This window comes from Cuculus canorus, chromosome 6 (assembly GCF_017976375.1).
Source record: "Cuculus canorus isolate bCucCan1 chromosome 6, bCucCan1.pri, whole genome shotgun sequence".
Taxonomy (NCBI): domain Eukaryota; kingdom Metazoa; phylum Chordata; class Aves; order Cuculiformes; family Cuculidae; genus Cuculus; species Cuculus canorus.
Window position 1 is genome coordinate 25508362 of NC_071406.1, and position 12912 is coordinate 25521273.

General features: G+C 36.9%; 1 protein-coding gene across 1 annotated transcript in view; it reads right to left on the bottom strand.

Annotated features, from left to right (window-relative positions):
• TTN (titin) overlaps positions 1 to 11984 on the bottom strand; it is a 240400-nt gene extending 228416 nt beyond the window's left edge. The window contains 9 exon segments of the mRNA XM_054069478.1: positions 264 to 383; positions 866 to 1018; positions 1229 to 1517; positions 3200 to 3444; positions 3535 to 3623; positions 4387 to 4674; positions 5392 to 5595; positions 9541 to 9644; positions 11795 to 11984. Of these exon segments, the coding sequence (XP_053925453.1) occupies positions 264 to 383; positions 866 to 1018; positions 1229 to 1517; positions 3200 to 3444; positions 3535 to 3623; positions 4387 to 4674; positions 5392 to 5595; positions 9541 to 9631 (1479 nt within the window). The 5' untranslated portion in view covers positions 9632 to 9644; positions 11795 to 11984.
• Positions 11985 to 12912: the final 928 nt, after the last annotated feature.

A 12912-nucleotide genomic window follows, 5' to 3' on the forward strand; every position in this document is an offset into this window, starting at 1 on the left:
TAATGTTTTTCAAGTTTATCTATTGTATTGTTGGGTATTAATAATAGAAGAGGAATGAAAAAAGAAATACAATCATCATGAAGGACAGATGGGAGAATGACGACAATGTCACTAGAAGAGTGAATATGTATGAAAAGAAAAAATAATGAAAAAGCAATATTATGGTATGTCATTTTTCTCGTTGATAGGCTTGTCTTCTTGATGAGAGATTAGATTTTTGAAGAAGGTAGGGTATGACAATCATAGGTAAAATCTGTGTTCACCTTTTCATGGGAGATGTGTCTTTGTTCTTGTGAAGTAACAATCTCTTCTCTAGTTCTTGATATTAGTGTTTGTTTTGTGGCTTTATCACTGGTAACTACTACCGTTGCCTCCTTTCTCATCTAATTTTTATAGCAACAAACAAAAAAACAATGTCATAAAATTCATTTTAACAAATTGATTGTCAAAAGAAGAGGAGAAAGAAAAAGAAGAGAGGAATGCAAGTAAAGGAAAAATACTAAGGGAGAGTTATTTTGTTCCTAGTAGGGAAATTATAAATAAGATATTAGAGGGAAAACTTCAGGTGTAAGAACAATGTTACAGAATAAATGACAAGGGAGAATACAGGATCACTTTCATAGAAGGCATTCTTAAACTTAAAAATAATTTAAGAATAATTAGTTCAGTCCTGCTATGATGGAAAGCAATGGAGTAAGTGATCCATGGGCATTCCTTAACAGTCCAGATGTTCTGTACGAGAATGCATGCTTTTGCAGTGCACTGGGTAGTAGTTTGTTAATTCCTCACAGTGAATCATATCTTGTTTGCGTGTTGGGTGAAGGGATAAAGGGAAAACCATAGTATGTCTGTACTCTATTTCTACCTGCTCCTGAACAGGCTGAACGTGGACTGCAGCCATTGCTGTCCTTTTAGCAGTTTGCTCTACAACACCTGGAGCTGGTTCTCTCACCATGGCTTGATCCACAGCAGCAACAACCGTAGCAACAGCTGCTGTTTTTTCACTGTCCTTTCTCACCTATATTAGTCACATTAAAAGACATTTTTTCATGTTTCGCATACATAACAAGTACATAGGCAGAATGTTGTAAAGAAGCATTTAAATATTTGCAGCAGAACTCTCTCAACGGCAAATACATACACATTTTTACACACAGCCTCTCAGACTCCATTTAGCAGATCTATTCAGCAAAGCAAAAACAACACCCTTTCCAAAACCAGACTTTACCTCTCTAGCACCAGCCGCAACCTCAGCAGCAGCAGCACCACTAATGGTAACTTGTTCTTGGACCCCGTATCTCCCCTCCCATCTTTCTTCAGTTCTTATTTGAGTAGCACTTGTAGATACTCTTGTTTCTTTCATCTGGGCTTCTGTGCTTGCAACATATCCTTCCTGCTTCCAAGGAGGAAGGACTTCAGCCCCAGCTGTTGTCGCTACATGTGTTTTACGGATTGGAGATGGAGATTTCACTGGTCTAATAGGTGAGGTGGAGATTCTTCCAGCAGGAGAAACTGACCTAATGAAAGAATAAAGTATTAATGCAGTGTCATACAATGATAGCTATGGAAACAGCTTCAGCCTGACCTTAAATTCATTCCCCACTTAAGGTATCTTCCATACTTTGTAATTAGATTCTTAAAAAGTGTTTTTAGGGTGTTCTACTTGTTTAGACATTTATCTGCTTTTAACAATATGCCTAATGCGTATTTTTGTCATAGTCATAAATGGAATATTTCTTTAGCTTAGTTAGAGTTCCAAAAAGAAATAAGGGCGAATGTCAAAGGACATTTCACTTAAGCGTGTGTATTTAAAATATAAAAATATATCATTAGCTTCCATTTGCTCTATCTTAATCCTCCTAACAGGAATAATATAAAAGGTTCACAGGCTGCGAGTATTACATATTATATCTGTTGTCCTGCCTCTGTAAACAAAACTGTAAGCACGCTTCCTAAAAAATATCCTGTGCCAGCCACTTAGCCATAACATAACTGTGTGTACCTCTGCACTTCCATGAGTTTTTTCATACGTGTGTTCAGACTCCAGGCAAACTTCTGATCAGGGCCAGTATTTTTTCCCATACTTACATTTATAAATCTCAGCCACACTAATAGGTAGCCAACTCGGAAAGCGCTAGTTTCTAAATTCTGATATTCCAAAAATTCAATACCAGCCTTAGCAGATAACTTTAAAGCATTCTTAAAAATGCTTTAACAGGCTTTCATACTTAGATTTTCTTTGAAAGGAATTTTTTGTGCTGAATTTCCCAGATAACACTAGCAAATTGCAGCACTAGGGGGCAGAAACATCATATTAACTTTTGGGTTTATTTTCAAATGTATTGTATGTCTGTAAGTGGTTTGACTAGCAGAGGAGAACAAAATCCCATTTCCATATGCACTCTAGATGGCACTACTAAATTATTGTTTCATCTATGCAATTTGTTAGATATTGTCAGTTACTATCAGTCCATTTCTTCCTGTCCCTGCAAATTATTCTCAATGGGGCAAAACTCTCCAGCGTACCTAGCTCTGGCAATTTAAATGGGAATTTTCCAAGTACTCACCTTGGAGATATTCCTTCCATAACACTGGTGCTTCAGGATGCTAAAATCATAGGATTTCAAAGCAATATTCTATTTACCTGCCTCTCAGCATAGATATCCTGGGGTCTCCCAGACCATGAGCCCTGTTTTTCAATCTCTCTGAGGACCCCTTATGCAGCAGAGCTAAACTTCATTTTTCTGTAACCATATTGCCTACATTCAGAACTTTATTTCTGCAGTCATTACCAGCATACACATAAAACATGTGTTCATGTTTTTTTACATAGCCTTCAATTCTGTTTGTTGCTCATTAGAATGCCATCACTCTTCTCTCTGTTCATCTAAAACAATCAATGGCCAACTGTTCTAGTGTTTTATTGTCTTTCATCATGAACTTGGGGTGTTGAGTTCTAGTTCAGTTGCATTTGTTCTCTAATGGACTTTCTTCCATATAGGATAGAACATTTACATAAGAAGCATGTACTTCTATAGCAGTGGCAAATATAGCATTCTAGCTCACAGTAAGAACAAACACAGTCAAGTATTAAGTCAGTTTGTTTTTTCATTATGTATTATGCTCTCATTCTACAGTATCACTGCTATATGTGAAAGTAACTAAAAAAACCAGTCTCGTTTGAAACAATAATGTTTACCTTACTGGTGAGGGTGTTGGTGCTCTGACATGTCTTACAGGTGATGGTGATTGTCTAACAGGTGATGGTGATTGCTGTCGTGCCATTTGTGCTTTTGCAGCAATTATTGGTGGGGTTGGTGATTTTGATGTAGGTCTAGGAGGCATTCGTGGAGGTGCTTTGTGTGGGAGCTGTTGGGCTGTTGCACCTTCTATGACCATTTCAACACTTGTAAGTGATCTGGCGTCAAAGTGGGTTTCAATCTTCTACAAGGAAATCAAGAAACCGAGTGTGAGATACTGTAGAAGTAATCATTCACATTTTAGCCTTACCTGCTTTGCTTTTGAAAAATATACCTTTTCAATTCTGGCTTGTCTTGTTTGTGAAATCTGAGCAGTCGAAACAATTGTCTTTGTCTTTTTAGCGGGAACGGCTTCTTCCTCACCTTTTGGAAGAGAAAACTCTTGGTCAGGAGAATTGCATATAGCAACAAACAATAAGCAGTTGCAGAAATAAATGAATGGTCAATTCCAGTTATACGCAAGTTATAGAGTAAGAATTAAGCAACCACCTGGTTTTCCTGCAGTATCTATAGACAGGCAATTGCGGAAACACTTGAAATAGTGTTTCTGCATTACTATGTCATTAGAAAATAAAACACAGACAAACCAAATCAAAACACATTTACTGTAGATTCTTCAGAATCAGTTCTGGATCTCAAATGACTACATAGTCTCGAAGATGGACTGAGGTAAAATCCGAGCAAGACTGCTCTGGGTAGAATGATTCACTTCTGCAATTCTCCTCTGCTGAAGAACTATCTTCGTACTTACCAGGCTCATTTACAAGACCATGTACGGTTTTGCAGTTTAATATAGCTACTCTATGGAAGCCAGATAACAAATACGAGTTTGGGAAATCTATAGAACAAAACAAGAACAACTGAAAATGTCCTACAGTTTTTTTCTGTTTACTGTTTCCTCAATGTAAAAAAGACCCATTCTGGGGAAAAGGCAGTCTTAAATTCTCAGTAAAAATCTTCAGTAATTTTCACCAAAGACACTGCTTTTTCACTGCAAGTCAATGGTTCTTGAGAAAAAAGTTATAAATGAACTTAGTGATATAACTTTGATTAAGTGGTGCATATTGTACCATAACAATAATGAATGCTCTCTTATTTTCATGGCTTACAACTCCAACTCCATTACCTTGAATTAGCAACTCAGCTGTTGAAGTAGCACGTCCCACATTATTTGTAGCATTTACTGAATAAGTACCGGAGTCTTCAGGATACGCTTCTGCAATTATTAAGCTGTAAAGGTCTCCTTCTTGTAAAATTTGAAAATCGGGGGAGCTTTGGATTTCTACTCCATCCCGATAGAACTTCACCACAGGTGTAGGGATTCCAGTCACTCTCACGTCAAGTCGAACTTGACTTCCTTGTCTTGCAGTCATGCTCTGTAGTCGTTGTGAGAAGTTTGGTGGTGCTGTTCCAGCTGCAGATTTGTTGAAGAAACAAATAGAAAAAACAATGATATCTGTTAGAAAGAACACCAGAAGCGCACAAGGCCTCTTTCTCCTTCACATGCTGCTGACAGATGATACTACCTTCTCAAACACTGAAAACATTGAGTCAATTTGCCAAAATGCAAACACCCTCAACTTTTTTCATGTGTTTAAAACTGCTGATATTGCTGACTATGCCGATGACTATAAATGTTTCTAGAATTAGAGGTATATTGACTAGAATTAGAGATATATTGACTATAGCCATAGGTTTTAAGCATAATCTCTTGGGTAGGACTCCTTCTGTGAGTTATTCTGATAAACATAAATTTTATATTTAAATGTCACTAAGGGCTCCATCCTGCAGAACTTTATCTTTTATTTTATGTGTCCTTTGAATGTAACCAGTGTGATAGGTCACATGAGTAGAAGCCTGGAGGGTCAAGCCAGAACCCTGTAATTGTCATGAAGGGTTTATAAGCTCAAGATTAAACTTTATACATTAAGATGTAAAGGACATTGATAGAAATTACTGGTGAGAATACATGCTGAATTCTAGACAGCTTTAGAAGAGGGGTTTAGTTGGCTATTTCTTTGCTAATCATGTACTTCAATCCAATTTTTTTTCATTATCTGTGACACTTGTGTTATCATGCTCTTTCTCACGTTGCTACCAGAGTGAAGCACCTTTTTTGACTGTTTGATACCTGTGACAAGTAGCTCGGCAGTACTAGTTGCTTGCCCAGATCCATTGGTGGCTTGTATGGTGTATCTTCCACTGTTTGCTTCTGTCACGGTGGGGATCACCAGTTTAGCGCGGCCATCACTAAACGAGATCTGCACACCGGGAAGAGTTGCAGCAGAGAGAACCTGGCCATCCCGATACCAGCTCACCTCAGGAACTGGGAAACCTAAGGAAAAAGGAAGACAAAAGGTGATTAAGATGCTATGAAATGCCAAATATCCAAAGTTACCATAGTAGTCACTCACATTATATAGAGATACAGTGCAGAGGAGTGACATAGTCACAGATCTATCTATCCAGTGACACAGTGGTAAAGGAATTTCTCTTTAGAAAAGTCTTTAAATACACAGAGCAATAGGGCAACTGCAAGGGCTGCTGCATTTAGGAAATCACTTGAATAATGAGTCAATTGTAGTGCCTGCCAATCCTGCTGAGTTCAGCAATCCTGCTGAATAAAAGTTCATCAAAATTATGAGGGTGATGGATTTATGAATTTATGCACAAGAGATATTTTATTTATCTATTTATTTCTGACTATTTAAGTAGCATTGCTAACAAAATAATCCAGTCCAGTAGTTTGAAAACAAAGTGGAAATCAGAACTTCCAACCAAGTTAAGTAGTTGTCCGAAAACTAAATGCTTTTAGAAAATGAAGTGACAGGAAAAGTGACTGTTGTTGACATTAACATCAAATAGTAGTAATTTTTTGGCTTTTTGTTTATTTATTTTTTTTTTCTGAGAGTAATTCTGCTTGAGTTTGGTGGAAAGCAATCTGCTGGAATCAGCTGATCTTCTGTTATTCAAATGTATTATCCTTTTTTTGTCAGGGTCATGAGCAAGACTCTTCTAATCACAAGAGTTTCATCTATGTCTACAACTGTTTTTTTCGATTAAAATCGTGATTTTATATTCCTAATCAAAACTTTCTTTCTGGTGTTCTACTCAGCCAATTTATTGAGAAACTGAAACCCATTCGATAGACAAGAAAAATTTTGATCTGAGCCATATAAGGAGAACAGATAATTTAAGGAGATAGTTCTGGCTCAGAGTCTTTTTCATGCTCCTAGAACACCATTTCTCCAAAAGGAAAAGCTCTGCAAAGTCTCTTTATGTACTTCTCCACTCAAGCCAAATCACCAGTTGCACTGCACAGGGTCTCAGGAGTGAGATCTGAGACTGTGCTTACCACAGCTGCTCTGATCTCCCCAGTCCCACTCTCTGTGATTTGGAAAACACCAGTACAACAGAATTCTGCTTCCTTTCTAGAGTATCCCTCCTATAAATTAATTTAATTACTCAGGGCTTCAATGTGCCAGAAGTATGACTGTGTGAGATTAAATGAAAGAGAAGCCAAGATGCATTAATTGAAGCTCTTACCAATTGTCTGCAGTCATACCAGACTTGGCTAGGAAAATTTTAAATTTTACTCACGTTGAAAACCTGATTTTTATATATATGTAAAATAGAAACACACACGGAAAGGGAATGTGGTCAGTTTTAGAGAGGACCAGAGATTGAAAGGGTAAAAGTACATTCAAGCATTGTTAATTTCACAGATAGAAGTTATCAAACAGCCCTAATGAGGCTGGTATAATTCAATTTTGTACTACTGGTATAGGAAAACTTGGGCATTATCGTCATAAACATAGAGTTTCCAGTAGATCGTACAGATTGCATGCAGAGCTATGTGTCTTCAACATTTGTGCAAATGAGTTTCAAAATGTTATTTAAGCAAGGCAACCAAAAATCATGTTGTCAATAGTGAATTTCTTGAAACACTGCCAAAATGTTCTTTTCTTGATGCAGTATCATATGATGATTAACAAACAAGAGGGTTTACTTGGTTGAACAAGGACTGTATTTTTAAAAATGGAGTCAAATTTGATGTCTCAAACTGGTATGTTCAAGGGAGCCAAAGCCGGAAGCCATTTAGAAAGTCTGAGCCCAAATTCAGATTAAAAGAAACACAACTTCACAAATTTACTAGCATTCAGCTAATCCCATGCTACAGAGATGTGTACTAAATGCTAAAATCTGCATCAAATTACAGATGTTTTTGAATATTGATTATTAGGAAATTCTTCTCCATTTTAAAACTCTCCTTAAGTTCTTTCCAGCTTTATTGCCAAAAAGAAGAAAATTAACCTGGAATACCTCAACTTCACTGCTTAAATAATTCAATTTAATGAGATTGTCCTGACAACGACATAAATGACAAGAACTGCCAACCTGTGTACAATCTGTGTGCTGCTTTCAACAATATACAGAGTGTAAGGGCTGGCTTGCATTGGGTAATACCTGAAAATACAGGTTCAACTAAAGTTAGGCGGTGTATAGGTTAGTTCTTTATAAACAAATTCAATACTTGATCAGCACTCTGGAAACATGAGGACGGACACAGTTCTAATGTCAGCAGCACTGCAGATTTCTTGACAGTGATGTGCAGTCTCACATCTCCTCAGTCACTGCTCACTCAGTAGGGCTCCCCCCATGATAATGTCCTAGCTGCTCTGGCATTTACTGCTTTTAATCACAGGGTTTACATGTTCTGTGCTTTCTGAGCACAGGGGGAGGTACTAGGTATTTTTGTCCAATATCAAATCTCTGTAATGTGGCACTTAATTCAGTCTGGTACAGCAGTACAATTCATTTGTTCTGGTTTACAGACTGCAAAATTTCATCCTGTGTGGTTGCTAAGCTCTTCTCGGTACTCTTAGATTAACTGGGCTCTTCACATTCAAAGTGTAGCTCTGTATTAATAATTGACTTGTATAAAAAAGGGCAGTCATATCAGAAATAAACAGAGAGACTGAATTTCAAATTCTCAATAGTTCATGACAAATGTGAAAGCCAGACAATGTAGCAGAATAAAGCTAGGTACTCTATTATTTATGCAGTTAGTTATTTCTTAAAATAACACTTTCATAATTTTTATGCATTTGTAAAAATAAATATCCAAGCCACTGTCAGATCTGTCAGTCTTGGTAAATGCTTTTGAAGCAGGAAAGATATTCCAGAATCCTACAACATGAACAAAAACTAACAGTAGATTGCCTCACATAATACTTGGGACTAAAATACAAATATGGTATATGCTATTGGAAAAGTTGCTGTATCTCTTCTTAGTAAAAAATCAAGTTCCACTCCCAAGTACTCCACGATATCACACAAATGAAAACAGCCAAAAGCACTCACTGAGTTTTAATATTAGTGTCCTAACTTGTTCTGATTATACACTTATGTATTTGTAATATCAGATTGTAATCATCAGTAAAAAGAAACTTTTCACAGAAAATTTATAGTGTGCAGACAACAAGAGAAGGTCAGAGCAATTAACAGATGAGTAGAGGGCTGAATAACAGAATAAGGCGTGAAAAAAATATCATGAAGGTAGGCTACAGGACATGCTCGAACAATTTTTGTGAACCACGTTTGAGCCAGTATTATCCAAAGAGACTAAAGGATGAACCGGAGTGGGCCACCGATGTCAGAGATCTTTACAGTGGGCCAGATCATGTGTTTGCACCTGTCACAGAGCGCACACCATTTTATGCTATGTGGATCATCACATTGCTAATGCTTGTAAGACAATATAATTCCATCAGCAGGAACATATGTCGTTTCTCCTTAGTCATTGCCGAGGTCGGAATCACTCTTAGTGTTGATTGTCTGGCAAAGTTATCTTGGGAGTTTATATGGGGTTTTGCACAAGACAGGGTGTTTTAATAGCGTATAGATTGGTAATAATAAATATAATTTAAAACTATGAGGCATCTTTATATTTTTAAATGTATATACTTTGATTGGTTTTTTTTCCTTCAGTTTTCATTCTAACACACATGAGAATTAGACTCTATCTCATTGGCAGGATGATTACCTGTTGCCTGGGATGCCCTGTAATTTTATGCACTATGTTTGGGGGTATCTGACAGCATCTCACAGTGCTCATTAGTACCGTATGATATAGATGCACGTTCACTTTTCAGCATTGATCTTTACCCATTCAGATCAGATTAGTATCTATGAAAACTGTTGCCATTTGTCTTAGCATAAACATTACCACTAATAATAATAAAATAATCAATCTTGCAAGAATGAATAAAAATCTTACCACTAATATGAGCCTCAAAGGTTGCGGCACTACCCTCCAGTGCCACAACACTTTGTAACGGCTGCGTAAATGTTGGTGCTTTTGTCGTCATCTTTGCAGGCACTCTGAAAGCAACAGAAACATAGCTATGAGTGGTGACATTGTTACTATACACATATCGTTCTTGCTAGATTTTAGGGCTATTTGTAGATATTTTCATTTACTCAGTTTTAAATCACAGTGACCTGGTGAAATGTAAAGACTGAAGGTTTTAGAAAAGTCTTATAGCAAATTATTCTCAGGGCACACTTGGCTGAGCTGGTTGTGAAACTTCTACATTTAGTGAAGCTGTGATTAGGGATTACAAGTATGCAGTGGGAAACAAAGTTCTGCTTGACTTATTGCATGACCTTGTGCAGGTCATCTAGCCTCTATTCATCCCTTAATCTCCTTTACCTAAAGAAAGTACAATCTCCATGTAACAACTTTTTTGAATGATTTAAAGATGTTTTATCAGTGTACAGCATTTGTATTCTCCAATGGGAAGACAACTAGGTCACTAAGTAGCAACGGAAAAAACTGAAAAGATATACAATGTATTTGGCTTTTAATAATTAAAAAATACCAGGAGGCTTTCTTATAAAAGCTGACTGTAAGCAGTGAATAATTTCATTTTACACATAACCACATTGGCATTGAAGATACAGATACAATTCCACTCTTCTAGAGAGTATCTCAATGGAATTTTGAATACGGGAAGAGAGCCACCTTCGAAATGTGAGCTAGCATATAAGGTAGCCACTGACACTGATGATTCGAACAACTGCAGATCCATGTGAAATCTGAAAGAAAAATAGTTTGTTTTCTCTTTCTGTGCCATAGGATCATACTTTGAAATAGCACACTGCCACTAGAAAAAGCTCTATATCAGGAGTATGTTATATTTACGTGAGAGTATTTATTTACTGATGTTGAATTGTGCAGGGTTTTAAAATGTAGCTAGTATCTTCTTTATAGTATCATACATCTATTAAAGCTACAAGTTTTCTCATTAAAATTTCCCCTGACAGCATATTGTGACTTACTAAACAATGGTTACCCCCATAATCTTTTCAAGTCAATCTCACTCAGAAATTTATTGTTTGCTTTGGCTTTTATGCCTGGTTTTGTGACAGTCCCAGGCTTAACTTAAATTTTAATGAGAATGTGATGTTTCTGGTGCTGTGAGCCAAATTTATGCTTCCTTTTAAAGGGGTGAAAATTCTTCATGACATGAGTTCCTTCACTGAAATTGGTAACCAATAAGTGCATAAGGGCAGAAATGGATATTGTATTGGAATTTTGAGTGGCTTTTTGTTGCCTTTACTGGTTATCTAGGTACTTTTTCCAGCTTGACAGAGGAACAGGCTTTTATCAAAAGCATTCCAGCTTCAAGGGGGGGGGGAGGGGGGGAATGAGTTCAAACATTTAATTCTAACACAACACTAGTTTACTGAAAGGAAGATGAAGAAAAGTATCTGCCACATGTAACTCACTAAGACCTAATTCAGTTATAACTATGTTTGGAAGCTCAGCTAAAATATATGGAATTTTCTTACAATAAAATTAAATATTACAAAAACGTATATGTAAGTAATTTCCTGACTCCAGAACAGATTGGAAATAATTTAATTAAGTAGAATGCTCATTGACTCCACTCAAAGTTTATGTATTTTATTGTCTAGGCAAATTTTGGTCATGAAGATCTGATCTTATAAGGTTTTTTTGTATAATTAGAATTGAAAGCATGCATCTGAAATGTCATGTTCCAGAAATAACCTTCCCAGCTATGAATGACAGCAGACAAGTGTTCCAGAGCTGCCATGTAATTGATACCTTAGCAGTTGATTCCCTTAAAAAGTCATCAGTGCCTAGCTGATACCATATGCATTTTATCAGAGCTATTCTTGGAGCTTCTCAGTTTATCTCTCAGCAGCATAACCTTGAACATTCCCGACAGAAAAGAATTTCTAAGTTAAGCAGATGTTTCCATGAGCTTTTCAAATCTTAACTTATGTAGTCGTTAACATTAAATATACCAGAAAAACTTTTTGCTGAGTGTTATCAAAACTTATTCCTAGAAATTTAAGACGTAATATTGCCAGAGAATTCAAGTGCTGCATATCTAAACTCTGAAACCTGTACCCCCATCTAAACAAATTTATAAATAATAGATCACATCAGGATTATTAACGACTGATAAAAGTCTTTACACTAGCAGAATCATGCTACTAACCTGATTTCTCAAAGTGCCTGTAAGGGTGGGCTAAGCCCAACGAAATCTCCTTGAACGACGTCCTTATCCAAAGTAGATCTTTTTTAGACAATCCCAGCATGAGAATTGAAGAGCCTCTAATCATAAAAACAAAACTACACAGTCTTGACAGTGTAGTTTTGTTTTTTTGCAATCCCTACACCCGAGGCGAGGCGGGGAATGCACGACTGCTCAGAAGTGCTAACATAGTTGTTTTGCTTTATATACCCCAGCTCTGCTGACAGGTCTGCCTCATCACGTCAGTGCCAGTTCTGATTGGTTCCCCAAAAGAAAGTATCTAGTGAGAGGGGTTCCACTGCGTGTAACCATACACCACCTGTTGGTTTGATTGACAGGGCTGATTTTGGAAGCACAAAAGGGATACATGAGGGAAACTACATCTGTTCCAAAGATTTTCATTTGTAATTCAATTTGGTTTATAAAGTGCAGTTTATAATGTGCAGTTTATAAGCTGCTGGAAATTTCCTAAGTAAGAGATGAAGAAAGTATTATCGTAAAGAAGTGGTTTAGAAGAGGATATGGAAAAGTCAGGAGTCATATCAGTGAGATTCAGCCTTACTTTCTTTCATTATAGAACATCCAAGAAACTACCAAATGCATCTGTCAATCACCAGACTAAATAAGTAAGTTGAGCTCAGGCATGGGGCTGCACAATATTAGAATATGCTGTTTAAATTATTGTTTTCCGTAACTTTCAATTCTAAAATTGTGTTTGGTAATATATAGATTCAGAGCTTTTTTTTTTCTTTGTTTCCTTCACAGTTTTTCTGTTGGATGTTCCAAAAAGTTGATGTTAATAAACAATAGCATACAGAGCCAAGAAATATAAATTTTGTGAAAGTAATTTAATACAGACAACTACTGTAATTTCTGAATAGGCAGATTTTTAGTTTAACAGATTTTTTCTAGACCAGTGCAGGCCTTGTGCAGACCACAGCGCTAATCATCCATGAAGATCACACTAGTTTGTGAGCTTCCACTAGCCCAGCTTCATCAGTCTATGTAGCTAATTGTACCATTAGATAGGTTGCCTCTGCGACAGAGGTCAGGGGCAGTAGACTACTCTTGTCTGTAGCTGG